This window comes from Lynx canadensis, chromosome C2 (genome assembly GCF_007474595.2).
Source record: "Lynx canadensis isolate LIC74 chromosome C2, mLynCan4.pri.v2, whole genome shotgun sequence".
Classification (NCBI taxonomy): domain Eukaryota; kingdom Metazoa; phylum Chordata; class Mammalia; order Carnivora; family Felidae; genus Lynx; species Lynx canadensis.
In genome coordinates this window covers 90,165,467-90,191,425 of record NC_044311.2, presented here as the reverse complement: position 1 = coordinate 90,191,425, position 25,959 = coordinate 90,165,467, and the positions used below count along the sequence as shown (strand labels likewise).

General features: G+C 38.8%; 1 protein-coding gene and 1 pseudogene across 3 annotated transcripts in view; both read left to right on the top strand.

Moving 5' to 3' along the window:
* The window catches only part of SEC22A (SEC22 homolog A, vesicle trafficking protein), a 78,172-nt gene that overhangs the window by 36,630 nt on the left and 15,583 nt on the right, over positions 1-25,959 (top strand). For all 3 annotated transcript variants that reach the window (XM_030328748.1, XM_030328749.1, XM_030328750.1), the window contains one exon: positions 12,331-12,446. In XM_030328748.1, the coding sequence (XP_030184608.1) occupies positions 12,331-12,446 (116 nt within the window). The remainder of the gene's footprint in view (positions 1-12,330; positions 12,447-25,959) is intronic.
* Positions 22,324-23,032, top strand: LOC115523092 (annotated as a pseudogene).

The following is a 25,959-nucleotide window of genomic DNA, read 5'->3' as shown; positions in this document are numbered from 1 at the left end:
GTAAAGGAGTGGGGGGAAAATGTGAGCAAGAGCCTCTTTTGTGTTTTCCCCAGGAAGGACCTGGAGGGGCAAGTTTAGGATTGGGTAGCTTCAATACTTCTAGCAGGCTCTGGGACATAGGGCTGTTCTTAGTTGTCTGATACTAAGGGGATGATTTGGCAGGGGGATAGTGGACCTGAGTGTGAGAGCCCCATAGAGGAGATAAAGTGTGGGCTGTGCATTAGGGCGTTTGCTTTTGAAAAGCACTCTTGCAGGTAAGTTGTTTGCTATCTCTAGGGATTAGGCCATCCTTTAGGGTAAGCAAGGCCCCAAGATATCAAAGCATCAGAAATACAGAATATGATAAAAAACCTAATACATATCCCATCACAATATAGAACATTTCCATCTCCCCATGAAGGTCCTTCCTGTCTCTTCCAAATCTCTGCCCCCGCCCCCCCCTCCAGACAACCATTGTTTAGATTTTTTTACACTCAAGTTACTTTTAGTTTTGTTTGCTCTAGAACTTTATATAAACAAGATTATATAGTATGACTCCTGTGTTCAGCTTCTTTTAGTACAGTGTCATACAGTATGTCTCTGTAGTTTGATCCTTTTTATTGCTGAGTAGTAGTCATTGTATGAACGTGCCACAATCTGTTTATTCATTCTCCTGCTGATGGACATTCACTTGTTTCCAGTTTGGGATTATAAAGCTATTACAGACATCATCTTTTGTTGACAGGTTTTCATTTGTTTTGAATAAATATTAGCAGTGGAGCTTGCATGCATACACCAATAAGTAAAATAGGAGAGAAAATGTGATACGTGTTCCAAGGGAGATCAACAGAGGGAAATAGGAAGTACCACTTTTAGGCCCTGGGGCCTTGAAGGACATGCAGGCTTTTGACAGACGATGATAAGAAAGGGCCTCACTGATGAAAAGAAAAGTGTGTTTTTAATACCATAAAATTAGTCTCATTCAGTCATAATTTAGCAATAAGTTATGCTCATTTAGATGGAACCGACCTGAAATTTCTCTTGAATGTTCCCAAACCTGTTTCTCCAGATATTTGGGGCATCATTGAATGACTATACCTCCTGAACTTTGTCCTTGCTCAAAGAATAGGCACTGTGGTATTATGATGAGGTTTGAAGGTTAGAATGGTACCATCTTCTTGAATCTTCATAATGACTGTTCTGGTATTCTCTTTCATCATTTTTCCTTTCTCTTGACTCTTCTGTGTCCTTTTCACTGAATTTTTTCACTCCACCTATAAATGTATTAAAATCTCCCTTTTCCACCCCATTACGGAGGACAAATAGTTATTTCTCAGTCCTAGTATATCTGTCAAGCTGTCATCCTGTTAAACTGCAGTAGCATTCACTTAATGCTTCCATCTCTTACCATCAACAGTTATTTAACCTCTTGCAGTCCGAATTTTGTCTTCAACCGCTCCTCTGAAACTTTTATAAAGGGTCAACAACCTTAGTCAATAAATCTAATAATCTTTTTATCTTTTTGAGTTCAGACTGTCTTTGGTCTGTCCATAGGCGTTGTTACCATATCTTTCTTCCAGATGTTCTCCCCTTCCTAGGCTTCATTAAGCTCTTTCCTCCTCTTGTTCTTCTACATCTGTCTTGCCTGACTCCTCTTCCTCTTGGTAAAGGTAGTGTTTACCAAGGATTTGCCCTTGGCCTACTTTCTTTAGTAATCTCACCCCAACCCTTCCTTTCAGAGGCAGACCTCATCTGTTTCTCCAGCTCCACTACTGTTCCATTCTTCCCTTGCTTGTGAAACATGCCTCATTATCACTACAAGTTTGAGATCTTTAAAATGTCTCCATTCTTTTTTTTTAAAGCTTTTTCTTTTCTTTTTTTTTTTTTTTAATGTTTATATATTTTTGAGAGAGAGAGACAGAGCATGAGCAGGGGAGGGGCAGAGAGACAGAAGGAGACGCAGAATCCGAAGCAGGCTCCAGGCTCTGAGCTGTCAGCACAGAGCCTGACATGGGGCTCAAACTCACGGACCATGAGATCATGACCTGAGCCAAGGATGAACGCATAACCGACTGAGACACCTAGGCACCCCACAGTGTCTCCATTCTTGATCAAACCTGAGTTTCTTCTGGTGGGTTTGTTGGTAGCACCCTCATCTTTCCAATCATCCACACTTAAAAACTTGACATTTTCTTTAATTTTTTTCCCTTTTGTCCCCCATATCTAATTAGTTGCTATATCTACTAATTTTAACCCCTGTAATATATAATATTACTTACCTCTTTCTTCTTCATTCCTGCTGTCATTATCCTAATTTAGGCCCTTATTTCAGTCAGTCTTTTACAATGACTCTCTAATGAACTTCCTAAGGTAGATTTGTAGAAAGAGCATGGGCTTTGCAGTCTTACAGATAGACCCAAGTGCTAATTGTGAAGATGACACTTACTAGCTGTCTGACTTACAGCAAATTATTTAACTTCCATTTACCGATGAGAAAATTCAGACACTAAGTTAGTCATTCCTGCCTTATGAAACACTGCATTTTGAAGGATAAGTGGGATGATGTGTACCTAGTGAGAAAGCACTGAAAAAATAGTCTTCCTGCTTTTAATCTCTACAATCCATTAATAGATTAATATTCTTTAAGCATAGCTTTAATCATATCAGTCTTTTACTCTTCAGTGTTTCCCCATTGTCTAACTTGCTCATAATTTTTAGCCTCGTATTTCCAAATGTCTGTAAATTTGCTTCAATCTCCCTTTCTGACCTTATTTCTTCCTACTCTTCATAAACATCGTTTTAAGCCAAACAAAACCACTAGGAATGCCCAATGGCAAAGTGGTTAAGAGAATGCGTTGTATAGTCAGGCTACCTGGATTTACATCCCAATTCATTTACTTACTTTGGGCAAATTACTGAATCTCCCTAAAGCTTAGTTTCCTGTCTGAAAAGAACAGGGATAATTATAGTGTCTACTTCAGTGGGTTCTTAGAAGGATGAAATGAGATATGCATATAAGCACTTGTGCCTGGCATATTGAAGGCAGCCACTGTTAGTAGGATTGGCAGAGGTAGTAGTTATTTATGCTCTTATTATTTGTGTCTCATTTCCACTTCTATGCTAAACATTCTTTTGTCTGCATGAAATACCGTTCTTCCCATTTGTATCTGTCTAAATTTTTATCATCTTTAAAGATCTTCCCTGGTTTTCTTACCACCCCTGTATCACCACCTTCCTCCTAGTTATCTTTCCTTTTCAGAATTCCTTAACTCTGTTACTTTAGAATGCTTTACTTTCATAGGCTTATCTTTTTCCCTTCAAAAGACTTGAAGTATCTTTTTTTTTTTTTTTAATTTTTTTTTTTCAACGTTTATTTATTTTTGGGACAGAGAGAGACAGAGCATGAACGGGCGAGGGGCAGAGAGAGAGGGAGACACAGAATCGGAAACAGGCTCCAGGCTCTGAGCCATCAGCCCAGAGCCCGACGCGGGGCTCGAACTCACGGACCGCGAGATCGTGACCCGGCTGAAGTCGGACGCTTAACCGACTGCGCCACCCAGGCGCCCCAAGACTTGAAGTATCTTGAGGGCAGATTGTGTAAATCATTTTTTGTATTTCCTTTTTTTTTTTTTAAGTTTATTTATTTTGAGAGAGAGAAAGAGAGAACAAGGGAGGGGCAGAGAGAGAATCCCAAGCAGAGAATCCCAATCCCACACTGTCAGTGCAGAGCTGGACATGGGGCTTGATCTCACAAACCATGAGATAATGACCTGAGGCAAATGAAGAGTTGGATGCTTAACTGACTGAGCCACCCGGGGCCCCCATTTTTTGTATTTTCTAAAGCACAGCATCTTATACAGAATCGTGCCAAAGAATAATTGCTGAATAAATATATTAATTCTCTATAAGCAGTAGCGTTTTGGTTCCAAGAGATTTACTCTTCTTTAGGAACTTTTGTAAACTCTTCATTAATCATTGCTTCATGAAAAATTTAATTTTGTCTTGAAAATGCCATATTGGGCTCCAGGAGACTAATTAAAGAAAAGGCATTGTAGCAGAAGACAATAATAGCTACAGTTTTTGTAGCTGACCAGGTGACACTGCTTTGGATTCAGCAACATGTTTTTTTTTCTACATTGCCTCTCATTGTTCCAAATCCACTCTGTACCTAGTTAGTAGTGCCTATCATAGTGCCAAATTGAAGTGTGAAGTAAGCATTTATGCATAATAACATCTAAAATTTATTTTACTGAAATAGAAAATAGCATATATCACATAATAAATACATTAAAATGTGATTAAGTATCTTATTCAGTTTGTTAACATGAGAAATTGTCCTTAAGGATTGTCACCCTCATGTGGTATGTTGTTGAAATTTTTTCTTGGTAACCATGCCCACAGGTCCTGGTGGGGAAGGGGTGGGAGTGGGTGAATCTCTACTAGAGAATTTCTTTCCCACAGTGATTTGGCATAGCTCCAGTCTATCCTTCAGCATAATATACATGCCTTGTCCTTTTTAAAAGAGGCTTGTCATTTGTTTTCATGCTTTTAAAAATATTTCTGTTCATTTTTAAATAATTTTAATAGTAAATAATAAATTGTATGCTATAATTATAAAGAGAGGTTCCAAGGCCAAGAGACAAATAGTAGAAACTTAATATTTATCTAGTCATATTATTTATTTCTTAAATAGATACTGATCAGCATATTAAAATGTTAATATTTTTCCATTCAAGAATGGCCCTTCTGTACCTAACCATAAATAGCTGAGATTTTTTAAATTATAGTACAGCATATTATTTGTTTTTTTTTTGTAAGGTAAGCTTGTATATTTTATTTATTTTATTTTTTTTAAATATGAAATTTATTGTCAAATTGGTTTCCATTCAATACCCAGTGCTCATCCCAACAGGTGCCCTCCTAAATACCCATCACCCACCTGCCCCTCCCTCCCACCCCCCATCAACCCTCAGTTTATTCTCCGTTTTTAAGAGTCTCTTATGTTTTGCTTCCTCCCTCTCTAACCTTTTTTTTCTCCTTCCCCTCCCCCATGGTCTTCTGTTAAGTTTCTCAGGATCCACATAAGAGTGAAAACATATGGTATCTGTCTTTCTCCGTATGACTTATTGCCCTTAGCATAACACTCTCCAGTTCCATCCACGTTCCTACAAAAGGCCATATTTCATTCTTTCTCATTGCCATGTAGTATTCCATTGTGTATATAAATCACAGTTTCTTTATCCATTCATCAGTTGATGGACATTTAGGCTCTTTCCGTAATTTGGCCATTGTTGAAAGTGCTGCTATAAACATTGGGGTACAAGTGCCTCTGTACATCAGCACTCCTGTATCCCTTGGGTAAATTCCTAACAGTGCTATTGCTGGGTCATAGGGTAGGTCTATTTTTAATTTTCTGAGGAACCTCCACACTGTTTTCCAGAGGGGCTACACCAGTTTGCATTCCCACCAACAGTGCAAGAGGGTTCCCATTGCTCCACATCTTCACCAGCATCTATAGTCTCCTGATTTGTTCACTTTAGCCACTCTGACTGGCATGAGGTGATATCTGAGTGTGGTTTTGATTTGTATTTCACTGATGAGGAGCAATGTTGAGCATCTTTTCATGTGCCTGTTGGCCATCTGGATGTCTTCTTTAGAGAAGTGTCTATTCATGTTTTCTGCCCATTTCTTCACTGGGTTCTTTGTTTTTCGGGTGTGGAGTTTGGTGAGCTCTTTATAGATTTTGGATACTAGCCCTTTGTCCGATATGTCATTTGCAAATATCTTTTCCCATTCTGTTGGTTGCCTTTTAGTTTTGTTTATTGTTTCCTTTGCTGTGCAGAAGCTTTTTATCTTCATGAGGTCCCAATAGGTCATTTTTGCTTTAATTCCCTTGCCTTTGGGGATGTGTCCAGTAAGAAATTGCTACAACTGAGGTCAGAGAGGTCTTTTCCTGCTTTCTCCTCTAGGGTTTTGATGGTTTCCTGTCTCACATTCAGGTCCTTTATCCATTTTGAGTTTATTTTTGTGAATGGTGTGAGAAAGTGGTCTAGTTTCAGTCTTCTGCATGTTGCTGTCCAGTTCTCTCAGCACCATTTGTTAAAGAGACTGTCTTTTTTCCATTGGATGTTCTTTCCTGCTTTGTCAAAGATTAGTTGGCCATACGTTTGTGGGTCTAGTTCTGGGGTTTCTATTCTATTCCAGTGGTCTATGTGTCTGTTTTTGTGCCAATACCATGCTGTCTTGATGATTACAGCTTTGTAGTAGAGGCTAAATGCCTCCTGCTTTGGTCTTCTTCTTCAAAATTATTTTGGCTATTCGAGGCCTTTTGTGGTTCCATATGAATTTTAGGATTGCTTGTTCTAGTTTTGAGAAGAATGCTGGTGCAATTTTGATTGGGATTGCATTGAATGTGTAGATAGCTTTGGGTAGTATTGACATTTTGACAATATTTATTCTTCCAATCCATGAGCATGGAATGTTTTTCCATTTCTTCATATCTTCTTCAGTTTCCTTCATAAGCTTTCTATAGTTTTCAGCATACAGATCTTTTACATCTTTGGTTAGGTTTATTCCTAGGTATTTTATGCTTGGTGCAATTGTGAATGGGATCAGTTTCTTATTTGTCTTTCTGTTGTTTCATTATTAGTGTATAAGAATGCAATTGATTTCTGTACGTTGATTTTGTATCCTGCAACTTTGCTGAATTCATGTATCAGTTCTAAGAGACTTTTGATGGAGTCTGTCGGGTTTTCCATGTATAATATCATGTCATCTGCAAAAAGTGAAAGCTTGACTTCATCATTGCCAATTTTGATGCCTTTGATTTCCTTTTGTTGTCTAATTGCTGATGCTAGCACTTCAACACTATGTTAAACAACAGTGGTGAAAGAGGACATCCCTGTCATGTTCCTGATCTCAGGGAGAAAGCTCTCAGTTTTTCCCCATTGAAGATGATATTAGCTGTGAGCTTTTCATAAATGGCTTTTTTGATGTTTAAGTATGTTCCTTCTATCCCGACTTTCTTGAGGGTTTTTATTAAGAAAGGATGCTGAATTTTGTCAAATGCTTTTTCTGCAGCAATTGACAGGATCATATGGTTCTTATCTTTTCTTTTATTAATGTGATGTATTACATTGATTGATTTGTGAATGCTGAATCAGCCCTGCAGCCCAGGAATGAATCCCACTTGATCATGGTGAATAATTCTTTTTATATGCTGTTGAATTTGATTTGCTAGTATCTTATTGAGAATTTTTGCATCCATATTCATCAGGGATATTGGCCTGTGATTCTCTTTTTTTGCTGGGTCTCTGTCTGGTTTAGGAATGAAAGTAATGCTGGCTTCATAGAATGAGTCTGGAAGTTGTCCTTCCCTTTTTGTTTTTTGGAATAGCTTGAGAAGGATAGGTATTATCTCTGCTTTAAATGTCTGGTAGAATTCCCCTGGGAAGCCATCTGGTCCTGGACTCTTATTTGTTGGGAGATTTTTGATAACAGATTCAATTTCTTTGCTGGTTATGGGTCTGTTCAAGCTTTCTATTTCTTCGTGTTTGAGTTTTGGAAGTGTGTAGGTGCTTAGGAATTTGTCCATTTCTTCCAGGTTGTCCAGTTTGTTGGCATACAGTTTTTCATAGTATTCCCTGATAATTGCTTGTATTTCTGAGGGATTGGTTGTAATAATTCCATTTTCATTCATGATTTTATCCATTTGGGTCATCTCCCTTTTCTTTTTGAGAAGCCTGGCTAGAGGTTTATCAATTTTGTTTATTTTTTCAAAAAACCAACTCTTGGTTTCATTGATCTGCTCTACAGTGTTTTTTTTTATTCTATATTGTTTATTTCTGCTCTGATCTTTATTATTTCTCTTCTTCTGCTGGGTTTGGGGTGTCTTTGCTGTCCTGCTTCTGTTTCCTTTAAGTGTGCTGTTAGATTTTGTATTTGGGATTTTTCTTGTTTCCTGAGATAGGGCTGGATTGCAGTGTCTTTTCCTCTCAGGAATGCCTTTGCTGCATCCCAAAGCATTTGGATTGTTGTATTTTCATTTTCATTTGTTTCCATATATTTTTAAATTTCTTCTCTAATTGCCTGGTTGACCCATTCATTCTTTAGTAGGGTGTTCATAGCATTGTGGTCTGAAAGTATGCATGGTATGATCTCAGTTCTTGTATACATATGAAGGGGTGTTTTGTGACCCAGTATGTGATCTATGTTGGATAATGTTCCATGTGCACTTGAGAAGGAAGTATATTCTGTTGCTTTGGGATGCAGAGTTCTAAATATATCTGTCAAGTCTATCTGATCCAATGTATCATTCAGGGCCCTTGTTTCTTTATTGATCCTGTGTCTAGATGATCTATCCATTGTTGTAAGTGGAGTATTAAAGTCCCCTGCAATTACCACATTCTTATCAATAAGGTTGCTTATGTTTGTGATTAATTGTTTTATATATTTGGGGGCTCCCGTATTCAGCGCATAGACATTTATAATTGTTAGCTCTTCCTAATGGATAGACCCTATAATTATTATATGATGCCCTTCTTCATCTCTTGTTACAGCCTTTAATTTGAAGTCTAGTCTGTCTGATATAAGTATGGCTACTCCAGCTTTCTTTTGACTTCCAGTAGCATGATAGATAGATCTCCATCCCCTCACTTTCAATCTGAAGGTGTCCTCAGGTCTAAAATGAGTCTCTTGTAGACAGCAAGTAGATGGGTCTTGTTTTTTTATCCATTCTGTTACCCTATGTCTTTTGATTGGAGCATTTAGTCAATTTACATTCAGTGTTATTATAGAAAGATATGGGTTTAGAGTCATTGTGATGTCTGTAGATTTCATGCTTGTAGTGATGTCTCTGGTAGTTTGTGGTCCTTGCAACATTTAACTCACAGAATCCCCCTTAGGATCTCTTTGTAGGGCTGGTTTAGTGGTGATGAATTCCTTCAGTTTTTGTTTGTTTGGAAAGACCTTTATCTCTCCTTCTATTCTGAATGACAGACTTGCTGGATAAAGGATTCTCGGCTGCATATTTTTTCTGTTCATCACATTGAAGATTTCCTGCCATTCCTTTCTGGCCTGCCAAGTTTCAGTAGATAGGTCTGTCACTAGTCTTATTGGTCTCCCTTTATATGTTAGAGTGTGTTTATCCCTAGCTGCTTTCAGAATTTCTCTTTATCCTTAATTTTTGCCAGTTTCACTATGATATGTTGTACAGAAGATGGATTCACGTTATGTCTGAAGGGAGTTCTCTGTGCCTCTTGGATTTCAATGCCTTTTTCCTTCCCCAGATCAGGGAAGTTCTCAGCTCTGGTTTGTTCAAGTACACCTTCAGCCCCTTTCTCTCTCGCTTCCTCTTCTGGAATTCCTATTATATGGATATTGTTGCGTTTGATTGCATCACTTAGTTCTCTAATTCTCCCCTCATACTCCTGGATTTTTTTTATCTCTCTTTTTCTCAGCTTCCTCTTTTTCCATAATTTTATCTTCTAATTCACCTATTCTCTCCTCTGCCTCTTCAATCCGAGCGGTGGTCACCTCCATTTTATTTTGCACCTCATTTATAGCATTTTTTAGCTCCTCATGACTATTTCTTAGTTCCTTGATCTCTGTTGCAATAGATTCTCTGCTGTCCTCTATACTTTTTTCAAGCCCAGTGATTAGTTTTATGATGATTATTCTAAATTCTTGTTCCATTATAATGCTTAAATCATTTTTGTTCAATTCGTTAGCTGTTGCTACTTCCTGGAGTTTCTTTTGAGGAGAGTTCTTCTATTTTGTCATTTTGGATAGTCCCTGGAGTGGCGCAGAACTGCAGGGCACTTCCCCTGTGCTGTCTGGAGTAACTTGTGTTGGTGGCGGGGGCCACAGTCAGACCTGATGTCTGTCTCCAGCCTACTGCTGGGGCCACAGTCAGACTGGTGTGTACCTTATCTTCCCCTCTCCCAGGGGCAGGACTCACTGTGGAGTGGTGTGGCCCCTGTCTGGGCTACTTGCACACTGCCAGGCTTGTGGTGCTGCTTTGATGGGATCTGGTGTATTAGCCGGGGTGGATCCGCAAGGTGCACAGGGGCGGAAGGGGCAGGCATAGCTTGCTTTGCTATCGGTGGTCCCCTGAGGGAGTAGTCCTGCAGCACTGGGAGGGAGGCCAACCCGTCGGAGGGATGGATCCACAGAAGCACAGTGTTGGGTGTTTGCGCGGTGCAGGCAAGTTCAGTGAACTGGTTCCCTTTGGGGTTTTGGCTCGGCTGGGGGATGGGAAAGGGAGATGGCGCTGGCCAGCGCCTTTGTTCCCCACCGAGCTGAGCTCTGTGTTCCAGGGCTCAACACCTGTCCCTCCCCCTGTCCTCTCGCCCTCACGCTCTCTGAGCAGAGCTATTGACTTATAACATTCTCGATGTTAAGTCCCACTGGCTGTCAGGACTCACGCAGGCAGGCCGACCCCTCCGCTTTTGCAAGCCAGACTCAGGGGCTTTGCCTTGCTAGGCGGGCTGGCTGCCCCTCCACTGCACCAGCTCCCTCCTGCTAGTCCGTGTAGCATGCGCTGCCTCCCTGCCCTTCCTACCCTCTTCCGTGGGCCTCTCGTCTATGCTTGGCTCTGGAGAGTCTGTTCTGCTAGTCTTCTGGCCATTTTCTGGGTTATTTAGGCAGGTATGGGTGGAATCTAAGTGACTGGCAGGATGAGGTGAGCCCAGCGTCCTCCTGCACCGCCATCTTCCCTGGATTTCTAAGCTTGTATATTTTAGAAGTGTGATTTATGTAATCTGTTCAGTTGTCAGGTTTTATTTTTAAGGCTCATATTAAGGATTTCTTATTAGAGGCCAGTTTTTCCTTACTACTGAGAAGGGGTGGGGAGGGATGAACAGAGAGTACAAAACATGACTAATTGGTAGACCAGTTGCATAGATTTAAAATAAAATTTTTTTTAATGTTTATTTTTGAGAGAGAGAGTGAGTGAGCAAAGAAGGGGCAGATAGAGGGGTAGAGAGAGATGGAGACATAGAATCCAAAGCAGGCTCCAGGCTCTGAGCTGTCAGCACAGAGCCTGATGTGGAGTTCAAACCCATAGACCACAAGATCATGACCTGAGCTGAAATCGGACGTTTAACTGACTGAGTCACCCAGGCACCCCAAGTTGCATAGATTTTCAAATTGTGACTTTTTTTTCTCTACTGATATACAACTTAGTCTTAATACTTTACAAAGACATTGAATTTTTTGTTTTCATATTAAAATCTCAAGGAAACTGATTAAGAGACCAAGCAATCAGCTTGGGCACAGAAGAAACTTAAGAAAATGTTATCCCATATTAGCATTTTCTGCTGAACTTGAGGAATAAATACTTTTTGTGATATTTAGGGTTTTATGTTTCAATGACCTGTTTAGGGAAACTTTTCTGCTATAAGGGCTGAATATAAGTTGCAAAGATTTAAGCCTTTCCTGATATTAATGTTCCACCTCATTAACTTCATTGTCAGCGCTTTTACACTTCACTGATTTAAATAAAATGATCTAACTGTAGTTCTGCTGTCCTTTCTCTGTCTCTCTCTCCTTTTTGAGGTCTAGATGATTGTGTATTTAGTTTTGTATTTTCATTTAGACTCCGTTGTTAATTTTGTTAAGCCCAAGATGAGGATAAAGGGAAATTATGGTATAACTAAATGTCTTACCCTGCTGAAGCCCTGACAGATAAGGGAATGCATTTGTTGAGATAAACTAGTCACTTTCTTTTTTAGCTAGTGCTTTAACATTTGTCATGGTCTTCAGGTGCTCCTCAGAGATCATGAACTTCTATTCTATTATGAAGTTCAGATTGGTGATTATATAGGAGCTTTCACATATATCCCATGGTATTTTTAGACCTGGAACCCAAATAATGGAGAGATTGGCTTTAAAAAAGCAAGCTATGTTTGTCCTTAAAAATGTTATCTAAGCATTTTCAGTAAAATAGGAATTATGCAATGATTTCTCAAGGAAAGTCACCTTTGCAAATATTTGCAATTACTTCCAAGTGGTAGACCTATTTAGGCAGTAAGGTTTTTTTTTTTGCATGATTTACTGCCAGATGTGAGCCCTCCTTAGCACCATATACCCCAAGTGCGAGTTAGATGTCTTTGTTAACATTTAGAGAAAAAGAACTTAATGAACTTGAGTTCGGGGCAACGAAGCTGTCATGTTGCCAAGATATTTTGCATTAAAAAATAATTACTAACATATTAATAAATAACTTTATGAAGATTAATCCGTATTTGACCCTTAAATTTAAATATTTAGCAAAGAATTTCATTTTACAGAAGTTTAGGTGCTGACATGAGATAGTGGTGTTCATTTCTAACCATTTCTTTTATTTTCCAGCTCACCAGCGACTAGAACCAGCAACTTTGTCAGCAATTGTGGCATTTATCCTCAGTCTTTTATGTGGAGCTCTGAATTTAATTCGAGGTTTTCATGCCATAGAAAGTCTTTTGCAGGTACTGTGCTGATTTTGCAATTTCAGGTGACTGTGCCTGTTGCTTCTACTTGTTACTCAGTTGATTTGAATTGATTTGGGTATTAGTACAATTTACGTTGCATGCTCAAATTCTGTATTCTTTATGCCAGCCCTGGTCTCCCCTTCCTCTAAGAACAGTGATTTCTAGTTGGCCTCTTTGACTGAATTAGCATGTATTTATTTATAATTTACTCTGCAGGAGGCACTGTAGGTGGATACTCTGGGGACACCAAGGTATGTGTGACATGAACACTGCAGTCTCAGAGCCTAGAGTTGAATTGGGAGGGGGCAAAGTCATCCATCAATAATTACCAAGTACATAGAGTTTGGAAGAGGAGCAGTCACTGCGAGTCAGGATAGGAGAAGACTGTGGAGGAGGGGTGAGCTGGACCTAGAAGGATCTGAGTGGAAAGAGAGGAATGAAAAAAAAAAAAAGAGGGCATTTATGGGCAGGTTTTTGTCCCACTTTTATGTATTTCTACCTTGTTATCTCCTTTTTTTTTTTCCTTTTTTTTTTTTTTTTTTTTTTTAATTTTTTTTCAACGTTTATTTATTTTTGGGACAGAGAGAGACAGAGCATCAACAGGGGAGGGGCAGAGAGAGAGGGAGACACAGAATCGGAAACAGGCTCCAGGCTCTGAGCCATCAGCCCAGAGCCTGACGCGGGGCTTGAACTCACAGACCGCGAGATCGTGACCTGGCTGAAGTCGGACGCTTAACCGACTGCGCCACCCAGGCGCCCCTTTTTTTTTCCTTTTTAATTGGAGGCTACCAGAAACCACTATTTTTTTTTTTTTTTCAAATATTGCCAACGATTCTGTTTTCCAGTAGAGTTTTCTCAGAGACTCTGGCTATCAGAATATACTAACTTTTTCTCTTTTATAAAGTTTTTGAAACTTCCTTTCTTAAAGTTTAGCACATTTCAGACTGGACAGCTTTCCTTACCTTTGTTTCTGCTCACTTTCTCTGAAGATTTTTTCTTGACACTTGCACATATAAATAAATTCTCTGTTTTTGGTCAGCATTAAGCTCAGAATACCAGTTGTAAAAAAAACCACTTAACATGCCTTATATTCTTTTTCAAAATTGCTTGTTTTGTTTGGGGAACACTCAGAGAGTACCATTCTGAGTACCCTCTGAAGGTCGTCAGCTCTTTGAAGCCAGTAGCAGAGCACATCACAAGTTTCAGGCAGCTGAGCTGTCCCTTGGGTGGGGAGGAGGAGTGTCTCATGACTTTTTAATTCTTCTTTCAAATATCCTGAGCCCTCAGGTAAAGCCCCTCTTCCCTTTCAGGCACAGTGTCCTTTGGTGTTCCTGCCCCTGTTCCCTAGCCAGGTCAGCTTTATTCCAGCAGGAGTTCAATTTTGAGCCAGTTAGACAGCCTGCCAAAAAGAAACAAAGGCAATTTGGAGACCACTGACCGAAAAAGTTAATAAATAAGATATTCTGTCCCCTCCCCACCTTTTTTTTTTTTAAACTTGTTGTAGTGGAAAGAACAGTAGTGTGGGTGTGTGAAGAGTTAGTTTTTATTTGTGGAGCAAAGAGAGTGTTGGTTCCAGTTCAGCTCCTGATTAGCTCTATGATTAGCTCTATGATTAGCTCTATGACTTTGGTTTCTGGTCTTCAGTTTCATTACTTATAAATGAAGGAGAAGGTTGGATTTGATGAGTATTTCTCAAAGTATGGGGCACATTTATCACTGGTTGCATAGTAGATGACTTTAGGTGGTAGAGGGATGAATGTTTTTAATTTTAAGAATTATGTATTTAATGTATATTAATGTATAATAACTGTATTTGGTAAGAGATAGTATCTGTTAATGATAGAGATATAAAATTTTTTTATGTTTGTTTATTTTGGGGGGAGGAGGCGCAGAGATAGGGAGACAGAGGATCTGAAGCAGTCTGCCCCCTGTTAGTGCAAAGCCCAACGTGGGGTTCAAACCCTCAAATTGTAAGATCATGACCTGAGCTGAAGTCGGTTGCTCAACTGACTGAGCCACCTAGGCACCCCTAAGATTTTCTTTTTAAAATAATTTTAATGAAATGCCAACTTTATGCATTTTATTAAGTAAATAGTGGTATAATTAGTATTTACAGTTGGCAAAAATTGTGAAGATGGTTTTCTGTGGTTAAAAAAAAATTCTCAGGTTGTTTGAAAGTAGCAAATTAGTAAGGGGAGGGGGCAGATCTGGGTAGAGAAGTTTTTGTGCTATAGAGCCGTACCATCCCTGACTCAGAAGACAGTGTACAAGTGTGAAACCTGGACCTTAGACCCTCCTTACTTTTAAAAGTCACGCAAGGTTGTTGTATCTCACAAAACCTATTAAAGAAAGTAATTTCTGGGGTGCCTGGGTGGCTCAGTCACGCATTCGGCTCTTGATTTAGGCCCGGGTCATGATGTCACAGTCATGGGATCGAGCCCTGTGTCAGACTCTGTGCTGAATGAACGTGGAGCCTGCTTGGGATTCTGTCTCTCCCTCTCTCTGCCTCTTTCTCTCACTCTCTCAAAATAAGTAAACATTTTAAAAAATGTTCTTTCAGGCACTTAGGTGTCTTATCCCTCAATTTCCTGATTCTTTCCTCCCTCTTCTGATTACTAACTTCAAAGCTAAGGAAAGTAGTATAAACTATAGCTTTTGATGCTTTTGAGCTGCTACAGCTGACTCATGCCTGCCTTGATGCCTAAGTATTCCATGTTTTCCCTCCGACCAGTAATGTCTTTGCCTCATTGCAGTTGTTTAGGGTTCAGAAGAACAATAATCTGATTAAATGGATTATTACGTGTAACTGGCTGATAGCTCTGAGATTACTCAGCCTGTTTACACTTTAAAAAGACATTATAGACCAATGTAACTCATGAACACAGAAAACTCCTCAACAAGATATCAACAAATTGAATCCGATGATATATAAAAAGAATCATACCACAGCTGAGTGGATTTATTCCAGGTATGCAAGGCTGGTGCAACATTCGACAGTTAATATAATCTGTCACATCAACAGGCTAAAGAAGAAAAATCATAGGATCGTGTCTTGGATACAGAAAAAGCATGTGACAAAATCCAATACCTATTCATGAACTTACCACAAACTAGGTATGAAGGGGAACTTCCTCAACTTGATAAAGAACATCTACAGGAACTCTACAGCTAACACCATACTTGATGAGAAACTAGATGCTTTGTCCCTAAGATCCGGAACAAGACAAGGATGTCCTCTCTAACCATTCCTATTCAACATCGTACTGGGAAACCTAGTTAATGTAGTAAGACAAGAAAACAGAAGGCATACAGATTGGGAAAGAAGGAGTACAACGGTCTTTATTCACAGATGTTCTGATTATCTATGTAGACAATCCCGAAGAACTGACAAATTCCTAGAATTCATAAATGATATAGCACAGTTATTGGTTCCAAAGTTAATATATAAAAGTCAATTACTTTCCTACATACCAGCAAGGAACAGTTGAAATTTGAAATTTAAAAAACAATATCATTTATATTGGCACCCCCCAAAATGAGGTGCTTAAGAATAAATCTGACAAAACATATATAAGATCTGTGTGAGAAAAACTATAAAACTGTGATAAAAGAGATCAAAGAATATCTGAATAAATCTTCTGAATTATCTGAATAAATGGAGTGACATTCCATTTATAGTGACATTCCACATTCATGAGTGGGAAGATTCGTTGTTAAGATGTCAGTTCTTCCTAACTTGATCTATAGATTCAGCACAATCCCAATCAAAATCCCAGCTAGTTATTTTGTAGATACTGACAAAGTGATCCTAGTAAGGACAGGTAAAAGCCAACACAATACTGAGGAAAAGAAAATCAAAGGACTGACACTACCCAACTTCAAGATTTACTGTTAAGCTATAATAATTAAGACAGTGTGGTGTTGGCAGAACAATAGACAAATGGATCAATAGAACAAAATAGCTCAGAAACATACCCATATAAGTATAGTCAACTGATCTTTGACGAAGGAACAAAAGCAATTCAGTGGAGAAAGAATAATATTTCAACAAATGGTGCTGAAACAGACATCCACATGCAAAAAAAAAAAAAAATCTGGAGACAGATTTTACACCTTGAATTAAACAACTTAACTCAAAATGGATCACAGACCTAAATGTAAGGTACAAAACTTTTAAAAGATATCAGGAGAAAACCTGGATGACCTTGGGTTTGGTAATGACTTTTTATATACAACATCAAAAGCATGACCCATGAAAGTTTAAAAAGTTTTGTCCCGTGAAGGACATTAAGAGAATGAGAAGATAAGCCACAGGCTAGGAGAAAATGTTTGCAGGACACATCTGACAAATGGCTTGTATCCAAAACATACAAAGAACTCTTAAAACTTAAAGTAAACAATGCAATTAAAAATTGGGCAAAAGAACTGAACAGGCACCCCACCGAAGTAGATATCCAGGTGGAAAAAAAGCATATGAAAAGATGTCCAACATCATATGTCACTAAGGAATTGCAAATTAAAACAACAATAAGAAACTACTAAACTATTAGAATGGCAAAACAAAACAAAACACTGGCAGTACCGAATGTTAGTGAGGATATATAACAATATGAAGTCTTCATTCGTTGCTGGTGGTAGTGCAAAATGGCAGTCATTTTGGAAGACAGTTTGGCTGTTTCTCACAAAGCTAAGCATAGCCTTACTATATGATCCAGCAATCATACTCCTATGTATATTTACCCAAATGAATAGCAAACTTATATCTACCAAAACCTGCACATGAATGTTTATATCCTAATTTCAAAAAACCAGAAGCAATTAAGATGTCCTTCAAAAGGTGAAAGAATAAACAATCTGTACAATGGAGTGTTATTCAGTGAGAAAAAGAAATAAGTTCTTAAGCCACAAAAAGACCTGGCTAAACCTGGGGTGCCTGGGTGGCTCAGTTGGTTAAGCATCCAACTTCAGCTCAGGTCATGATCTCACAGTTCGTGAGCCCCGCATCGGGCTCTGTGCTGACAGCTCGGAGCCTGGAGCCTGCTTCAGATTCTGTGTCTCCATTTCAATCTGCCTCTCTCCTGTTCGTTCTTTGTCTCTCTCTCTCAAAATAAAGACATTTTAAAAAATTAAAAAAAAAAAAGCATGGCTAAACCTTAAATGCCTGATGCTTAATGAAAGAGGCCAGTCTGAGGAAACTACATAGTTACATGATTCCAACTATATGACATTCTGGGAAAGGCAAAACTATAGAGACAGTAAGTGAAAGGATTAGTGGTTGCCAGGGGTTTAGAGGGAGGTAGGAAGGGATGAACAGTTGGGACATGGGATTTTTAGGGCAGTGAAACTATTCTGTATGTTAATATAAAGGTGATTATTTCATTATACATTTGTCAAAACCCAAAGAATGTAGAACACAAAGAGTGAACCCTAATGTAAACTGTGGACTTTAGTTAATGATAATGTGTCGCTGTTGGCTCATCAGTTATAACAAATATACCACATTAATGTAAGATGTTAATGAGAAAATGGTGAACAGGGGAAAGAGCCGGGTACTTGGGAACTCTTTGTAGTACACTTTCTGCTTAATTTTCTGTAAACCTCTTCTAAAGATAAAAATCTATTAATTTAAACACACACGCATACACACCAACATTAAAACAAAGACCAGAAAGGGAGGAGCATTCTCTGGGCTTTAATTTTCATTAGGTGCAGCTCCACTTAGTAGTTAAAAGTATAGCTTGTTGCACCCAGCCAACTCTTAGGGAATGGTGGATCGGCTTTCTCTTCTCATGAAGGAGCTGAGCCTTGTCCTTCACACAGGCAAGGAGGGGATGTCAGGGTCCCAGCCAGAGTGGAATGTGTCCAGGAATGTGATTCATGTTTTAAGGTCAAATGTACAACTTTGTGCCCTCAGAATAGTGGCCATTTTGAGAGAGCTAGAGACCCTCTGATCCTGTGCCCACCAGTCCCTCTCAGCTCAGCCCCAAGTACTCCCACCAAAGATGGCCTGGAAAAATAACAATATCTTTTAATCTGCATTTCTTTGCATAAAGAAACTCTGGAATGATAAACTTACAAATGCAGTAGGAACTGGATAGATGGGAAGCAGGGTAGGAATGAGACTCTTCATAATATATACCTTTGGTTATATTATTTTTACTTTTTGAACCATACTTGTTCAGATTTTAAGTAATCAAAATGAATATTTATTAGCACCTGTTATTTAAACTTGAAAAAAAGGCAACAACTTTTTTTTTAATGTTACTTATTTTTAGAGAGAGAGAGAGATGGTGCACACATGTGCGTGGGGGAGAGGAGAGGGAGAGAGAATCCCTAGCTGGCTCCACACTGTCAGCACAGAGCCAGATACAGGGCTTGATCTCACAAACTGTGAAATCGTGACCTGAGCCAAAACTGAGTCAGATGCTTAACCGACTGAGCTACCCAGGTGCCCCCCAAAAAAGACAACTTCTGTTAACCCAACTTGATAGGAGGATTTTCAAGTAACATTTCAGTAGAGTAAAGGCAACTATTTTTATGGGGGTTAAAAGGAGCCTGAGCATTTTCCCTGGGTTTTTATAGTTTCTTACTGCCTCTACGAATCCACAGTTTGCCTAGAAGCTTCAAGTTGTTTGTCTTAAACAGTTCCTTAAGACTGTGATGCTGGAGTGTGAGGAAGCATGGGATAAATCACAAGTAGGGACAAAGAGAGCTTTTTTACCAGATCATTTTATAATTTGGGGACTCAGTAGATGCTTGTATCTTTGAGATGTGTCTTTCTAATGATTGATACGGAATTCTTTCCTTTTCCATTGTTGTCCTAGACTAAATTTATTCCAAACAATGTTTCCTTCTTACCTGATATAAGGAACTTTAAATTGGTCCATATGGGATTTTTAGCTGCCTAGAAAGTGTGGACACCTGGTTATTTTGTTCTTTTAGGAATGTTTTAAATCTTTGTTCTGCCATAGACACCTGATGTACTCCACATACACTTATCAATAATTGAGGTTTCTAAAACAGGGATGCTCAGAGAAAAGAACAAGGAAACAGAATGCAGAGTTGTGAGGTAGTTCATGGTAGTTTGTCACTCATAAGTAGTTTAAAAGGATTCTCTAGCAAATTCTGATCTCACATAAATCAGACACTGCTTTTGGAAATTCATTGGACCAAAAGTAGAGATTGCTTGTGTTCCAATTATTGGGGATCTTATATCAATATAGAGGAAAATGTTCTGGCAAGTGGTGCTTGGCATTATTTTCCCATGTCTTGTTATAAGAATAATGAAGGAGCACAGTGGAACGTTGGATGTATCTGCCTTCTGAGGATTCTGTATCCTGAAAGGTGGAATGGACAACAGGCAAACAGAAGGAGAGAATGAAATGTCAGAATGCAGGGGGCACTGATAACTTTAGTTTTAAGCAGGGTAGGATTAGGGGTACAAACTAGATTAATTTCCACAAGTACATCCTTTATAGCCCAGATCAACTGGAAAGAAAATATATACAAAATTGGGAACGTAAGGTCTTTTGCTTTTAATTTTCCCTCCTTGGGGTCTATTTTTGTGACTTGGATAAAAGGTCCTTTTTATTCTCACAAAAGCCATTGAACTTAAGCCTTCTGTCAACCTTCTCTGTGGTTCATCTTTGTATTTTGTGTTAGAAATAGTCTCTAGAGTCAATGTAGATGATTTTTGGTCAGTAAAAGTAGATCTTTTTGAGATGGTTGCTGTGTAGCCTTGAATGTAAATTCTAGGACTTGGGACTTAAACTTCCCTGTTTTGAAGTTACCTGAAGTAGAGTTACTCAGATCATGGTGGTCACAGAGGAGGCAGAAAGGCAGTACACAGATTAAGTGGTCTCAACATTTCTTTAATACTTAATCTAAGAGCCAAGGATTTATTTAGGGATATTTATAGATTTAGCTGAAAATATGTAATGTATTTCCTGAGTGTGAGTACATTGATATTAAAGTTTACCTTTTTAAGTCCACGAATTTTAGCTACTCTTTTTGAATGCTAAAAATGATTGCCACATTTATCTTCTAGTATGTAAGTTGTTGCCTAAGGCACATTTAAATTTGAGAACCTACATGAATCAACATTCCTGTGTATTTTTAACATCGTTTGAAGATTTGGCACAAGTTTGTTTCTTCTTAATGAATAACTGCTTCTTAGGGTAATAACAAGGAATTTATTAAAATATATAGCACTGAAGCATTTCTTTAGAATGTAAGTTCAAACTGGGGAGGTGTAGGATGAGTAGAGTTTTATATTAAGTTGGAAAATTTGATTTGGTGTTCATAGTAATGTGTAAATTAGATTATTTTCACTCATTTCCTAACTTTGTTCTGAGTTTAGAGATGTTAATGGGTCTTTTGTGAATTGGCACCTTGCGAATGTATAATCTTTTATCACATCAGGTTTATGTTGTCTGTGTTCCTTTAAGGAGCCACCTTGAGACAGTGATATTAATTAGGCTGGTGTCAGTCTAGAAGTAATTTTCATGTGGTGCATTAGAGAAAAATTGAGTATTCTGATACAGCAGTAAAAATGCTGGCCTGGAATTCAGGATACCGGGGTCCCATGTGCCAGTAACTAACTTAGTGACCTTGGATGAGTTATTTACCTTCTTGGATCTCATTTTCCTATTTTGTAAGATGCAGGTATTAAATTACATAGGCTCAAGGACCACTTCAGTACTAACGTTCTAAGACTCTCTGATTCTGAAATTGTTAGTAATGGCTACTACGAAGCAGAAGTAATCAATTTTCTTTTATTCCTTAAGTTCTTTATTTCCCATAGATTTGTTAATACCTAATTAAAATTCAGAAGGTTTTGATTTATTTAGTAGCATACTATCTATGCTAAGATGCAGTGCTTGCTTGTTTTCAAAGAAATAAAAGTATATTTTCTGATTCTATGTTCATTATTAAAGAGTTGAGGGGAAAAATGTATAAAGAAAATAAAAATCATCTCCAAATTTTCTCTGTATTTTTATATATATGCATATACATACATATGTACCTGTATGTATGTCATATCCATTGTATGTTTGTGCCCTTTTTTCCACTTAAGATTAAAAAGTGAATATTTCCCAATTATTACAAACATTTTAATAGTATCATCCGAAAACATTGTATGATTATTATATATTGCCTCTGTTCCTCTCTTCATCCTTTCATTTTTTTAAAGTTTTATTTAAATTTTAGTTAAAATATACAGTACAATATTGGTTTCAGAAGTAGAATTCAGTAATTCACACTTATATACAACACCCAGTGCTCATCACAACAAGTGCCCTCTTTAATACCCATCACTCATTTAGCCCATCCCCCAATAGTTAAGAGTCTCAGGGTTCCTGGGTGGCTCAGTCAGTTAAGTGTCCGACTTTGGCTCAGGTCATGATCTCATGGTTTGTGGGTTCAAGCCCTGCGTGGGGCTCTGTGCTGACAGCTCGGAGCCTGGAGCCTGCTTTGGATTCTTTGTCTTCCTCTGTCTCTGCCCCTCCCCCACTTGTGTGCACACGTACACTCTCTCTTAAAAATAAGCATTAAAATTTTTTTTCTTTAAATTCTCCTGTAGTTTATTTCCCTCTCCTCTTCTCCCCCATCTTCCCATATGTTCATCTGTTATGTTTTTCATCCTCACATTTAAAAAAATATTCTTTCCATTTGTTAGTTTTGAAATTGTTTTAAATGTTTATTTTTGAGAGAGAGAGAAAGAGAGAGCACGCACGAGCAAGTGGGGGAGGGGCAGAGAGAGAGGGAGACACAGAATCTAGAGCAGGCTCCAGGCTCCAAGCTGTCAGCACAGAGCCCCAAGTGGGGCTTGAACCCACAAATCGTGAAATCATGACCTGAGCCAAAGTTGGACGCTTAACTGACTGAGCCACCCAAGTGATCCTCTATTTGTTAGTTTTCAAAGCAATATATTGGTATCCTAGCGTTCTCCTAAAGGTGAAAGTGACGTTTTTAAAATTTTTAATTCAACCTTTTGGCCAGAACCTCCATCTTTCAGTAATTCGCCAAAATGACCAACACAAGGGGAAAGAGGAGAGGTCCTCGCTATATGTTCTGTAGGCCTTTTAGAAAACATGGAGTTGTTCCTTTGGAAGCATACATGTGAATCTACAAGAAAGGTGATATTGTGGATATCAAGGGAATGAGCACTGTTCAAAAAGGAATGTCCCGCAAATGTTACCGTGGCAAAACTGGAAGAGTCTACAATGTTATCCACCATGCTGTTGGCATTGTTGTAAACAAACAAGTTAAGGGCAAGATTCTTGCTAAGGGAATTCTTGTAAGTATTAAGCATGTTAAGCACTCAAAGACCTGAGACAGCTTCCTGAAGCGTGTGAAGGAAAATGATCAGAAAAAGAAGAAAGTCAAGGAGAAAGGTACTTGGGTTCAACTGAAGCGCCAGCCTGCCCCACCCAGAGATGCACATTTTGTGAGAACCAGTGGAAAGGAGCCTGAGCTGCTGGAGCTCATTCCCTATGAATTCATAGCATGATAAATGTAAAAAAAACAAGAACAAAAACCTCAAGACTGTGTAAAAAAAAAATAAATAAAATAAAACTTTTATTCGAACTTTACCTCTGCCCCTTCCTTCCCTGCCCCACCCTGCCTTCATCGCTCTATTGTCTCTTCCCTCATACACACTTCTGAGCCCCCTCTTGAACCTCTCTCCCACCTTCCCCAACTGCTAGCTGTTATTCCCTCACCTGCATTCCATTTGCTTTTTCTCTGCTGGCTCTTTCTCTTAGCTCATAAATATGCTGTAACTTGCTGATCTTTAAAAACCTCTTGATGTATGTTCCCTTCTAATTTTTTGAAAGAATAGACTGGTTGTTCCCACTTCGTTACCTCTATTCTCTTAATCTATTGTGATCTCTTTTTCTGCCCTCAGTTCTTTCAAATACTGACCGTTAAGCTCACCAGTATCCTTCTGATTGCAAGATATTGCAGCCACTCTTGAGGCCTTGTCTTATGGGGCCTGTCTCCTCGCACATGCTGTTCAGGTTTTCATTTTATTTTATTTTTTTTTAATTTTTTTTTTCAACGTGTATTTATTTTTGGGACAGAGAGAGACAGAGCATGAACGGGCGAGGGGCAGAGAGAGAGGGAGACACAGAATCAGAAACAGACTCCAGGCTCTGAGCCATCAGCCCAGAGCCTGATGTGGGGCTCGAACTCCCGGACCGCGAGATCGTGACCTGGCTGAAGTCGGACGCTCAACCGACTGCGCCACCCAGGCGCCCCCAGGTTTTCATTTTAAAAGTAACTGTTTAGGGGCGCCTGGGTGGCTCAGTCATTTTAGTGTCCAACTTCAGCTCAGGTCATGATCTCGTGATCCATGGGTTCGAGCCCCACATCGGGCTCTGTGCTGACAGCTCAGAGCCTGGAGCCTGTTTCAGATTCTGTGTCTCCCTCTTTCTCTGCCCCTCCCCCACTTGTACTCTGTCTCTCCTCAAAAATAAACATTAAAAAAATTTTTTTAAAACTAACTTTATTTTCAGAAATATTTTTAAAAATTTAGAAGCAAATAAGTCACTATTAATAGTTTTATTTTACATTATTCTTGACATTCTCTTATCCCTTTATTTCCAAGAAACAATTTTCTCCTGTTGTATTTTTTTGTCTTCCTGTCCCTCAGGTTATTTGGTAAACTTCTTCTTTCACCTGTCCTTTAAATAGTGGTGTTCTCCAATTCTGCCCTTGGCTTTATAGTCGTCTTAACTTTACACCTTCTCTTTGGATATTTTCATGATGACCTTTTTGAAAGAAGGTACACATATGCACATGTACATACATACCCTCATAGAGTAAAATGTACACATGCCTATAGTTTCAAACTCTATAATTTCAGAGCCTGTAATTGGCACAATAAGTAATTCTTTACTCATTTGTCTTCCCTAGAATTAACCACTGGGTTATCCTTCTAAAGAGATTATTTGCATCTGCTAGTACATATGTATTTGTAATTTTACTTAAATAATTATTCTTTTCGAAGTTTTTTTTTTTTTAATTTTTTTTCAACGTTTTTTTATTTATTTTTGGGACAGAGAGAGACAGAGCATGAATGGGGGAGGGGCCGAGAGAGAGAGAGAGAGACACAGAATCGGAAACAGGCTCCAGGCTCTGAGCCATCAGCCCAGAGCCTGACGCGGGGCTCGAACCCACGGACCGCGAGATCGTGACCTGGCTGAAGTCGGACGCTTAACCGACTGCGCCACCCAGGCGCCCCTCTTTTCGAAGTATTTTAATACAAATGGCGGTCTACTCTTTTTTTTTTTTTTTTAAGTTTATTTATTTTGAGAGAGCGTAAGCAGGGGAGGGGCAGAGAGAAAGAGAGTCCCAAGCACACTCTGTGCTGTCAGCACAGAGCCCAAAGTAGGGCTCAAACTCAAGAACTGTGAGATCATGACCTGAGGCAAAATCAAGAGTCAGATGCTTAACTGACTGAGCCACCCAGGCGCCCCCAGTAGTATATTCTTCATACTTAATTGCATTTTTTCCACCTAGTGATATGTAGGGGATCATTTAATGTCAGTATTTGGAGATCTGTTACGTTCATTTTAGTGGCTACATAGCATTAAAAAAAATTTTCTATCCCCCTTCCCCCCTACTGCACATTTTATTTTAGAAGAATTCAAATTTACAGAAATATTTAAAAAACAGTACAATTAGCACCCACCTGTATACCTACCTACCCTTTTTTCTGTTTCTTTCCTGAATCATTTGAAAGTAAAATTGTAGTTATTGTGATAGTTTATTTCAAAATTATTCAGTATGTATGCCTTACGGGCTAGGAATTCTGTAGATTCACAATACCTTTATTACATCAAAGATTTTTAAGGTCAATTCAGTATTATCTATTATTAAGTTCATATTCAAATTTCTACAACTGACTCCAAATATCCTTTATAGTGTTTTTTTCTCTCTCCAGCTAGGAGCCAATCAAGAATTAAGATTTATGCTTGATTGTCATAGGCCTTTCATTTAACAACTATCTAAATAGATGACTAACCTAAGATCTCTAGATCCAACCCTTTACTGAAGCTGACTTAAATATCTATGACATATATTTATTTGGTTGTCACATTGACACCTCCAAAATAGCATGTCCAAAACAAATTCCGTGTAAGGGGCACCTGGGTGGCTCAGTCGATCGAGCGTTTGACTTCGGCTCACATCATGATCTCACAGTTCCTGGGTTTGAGCCCCGTGTCAGGCTCTGTGATGACAGCCTAGAGCCTGGAGCCTGCCTCAGATTCTGTGTCTCCCTGTCTCTGCCTCTCACATGCTAATGCTCATGTCTATCTCTATCTCTCTCTCTCTCTCAAAAATAAAAATAAAAATTTATTTAAAAATTAAAAGCAAACTCAGTGTTTTCTGCTCTCAAACCTACTTTTCCTCCTATAGTCCCACCTTATTGAATGGTAACATTCAAATGTTGCCTTAACGAGAAGACATGAAGTCATCCTAGGCTCTTCCTTCCTTGAGACTG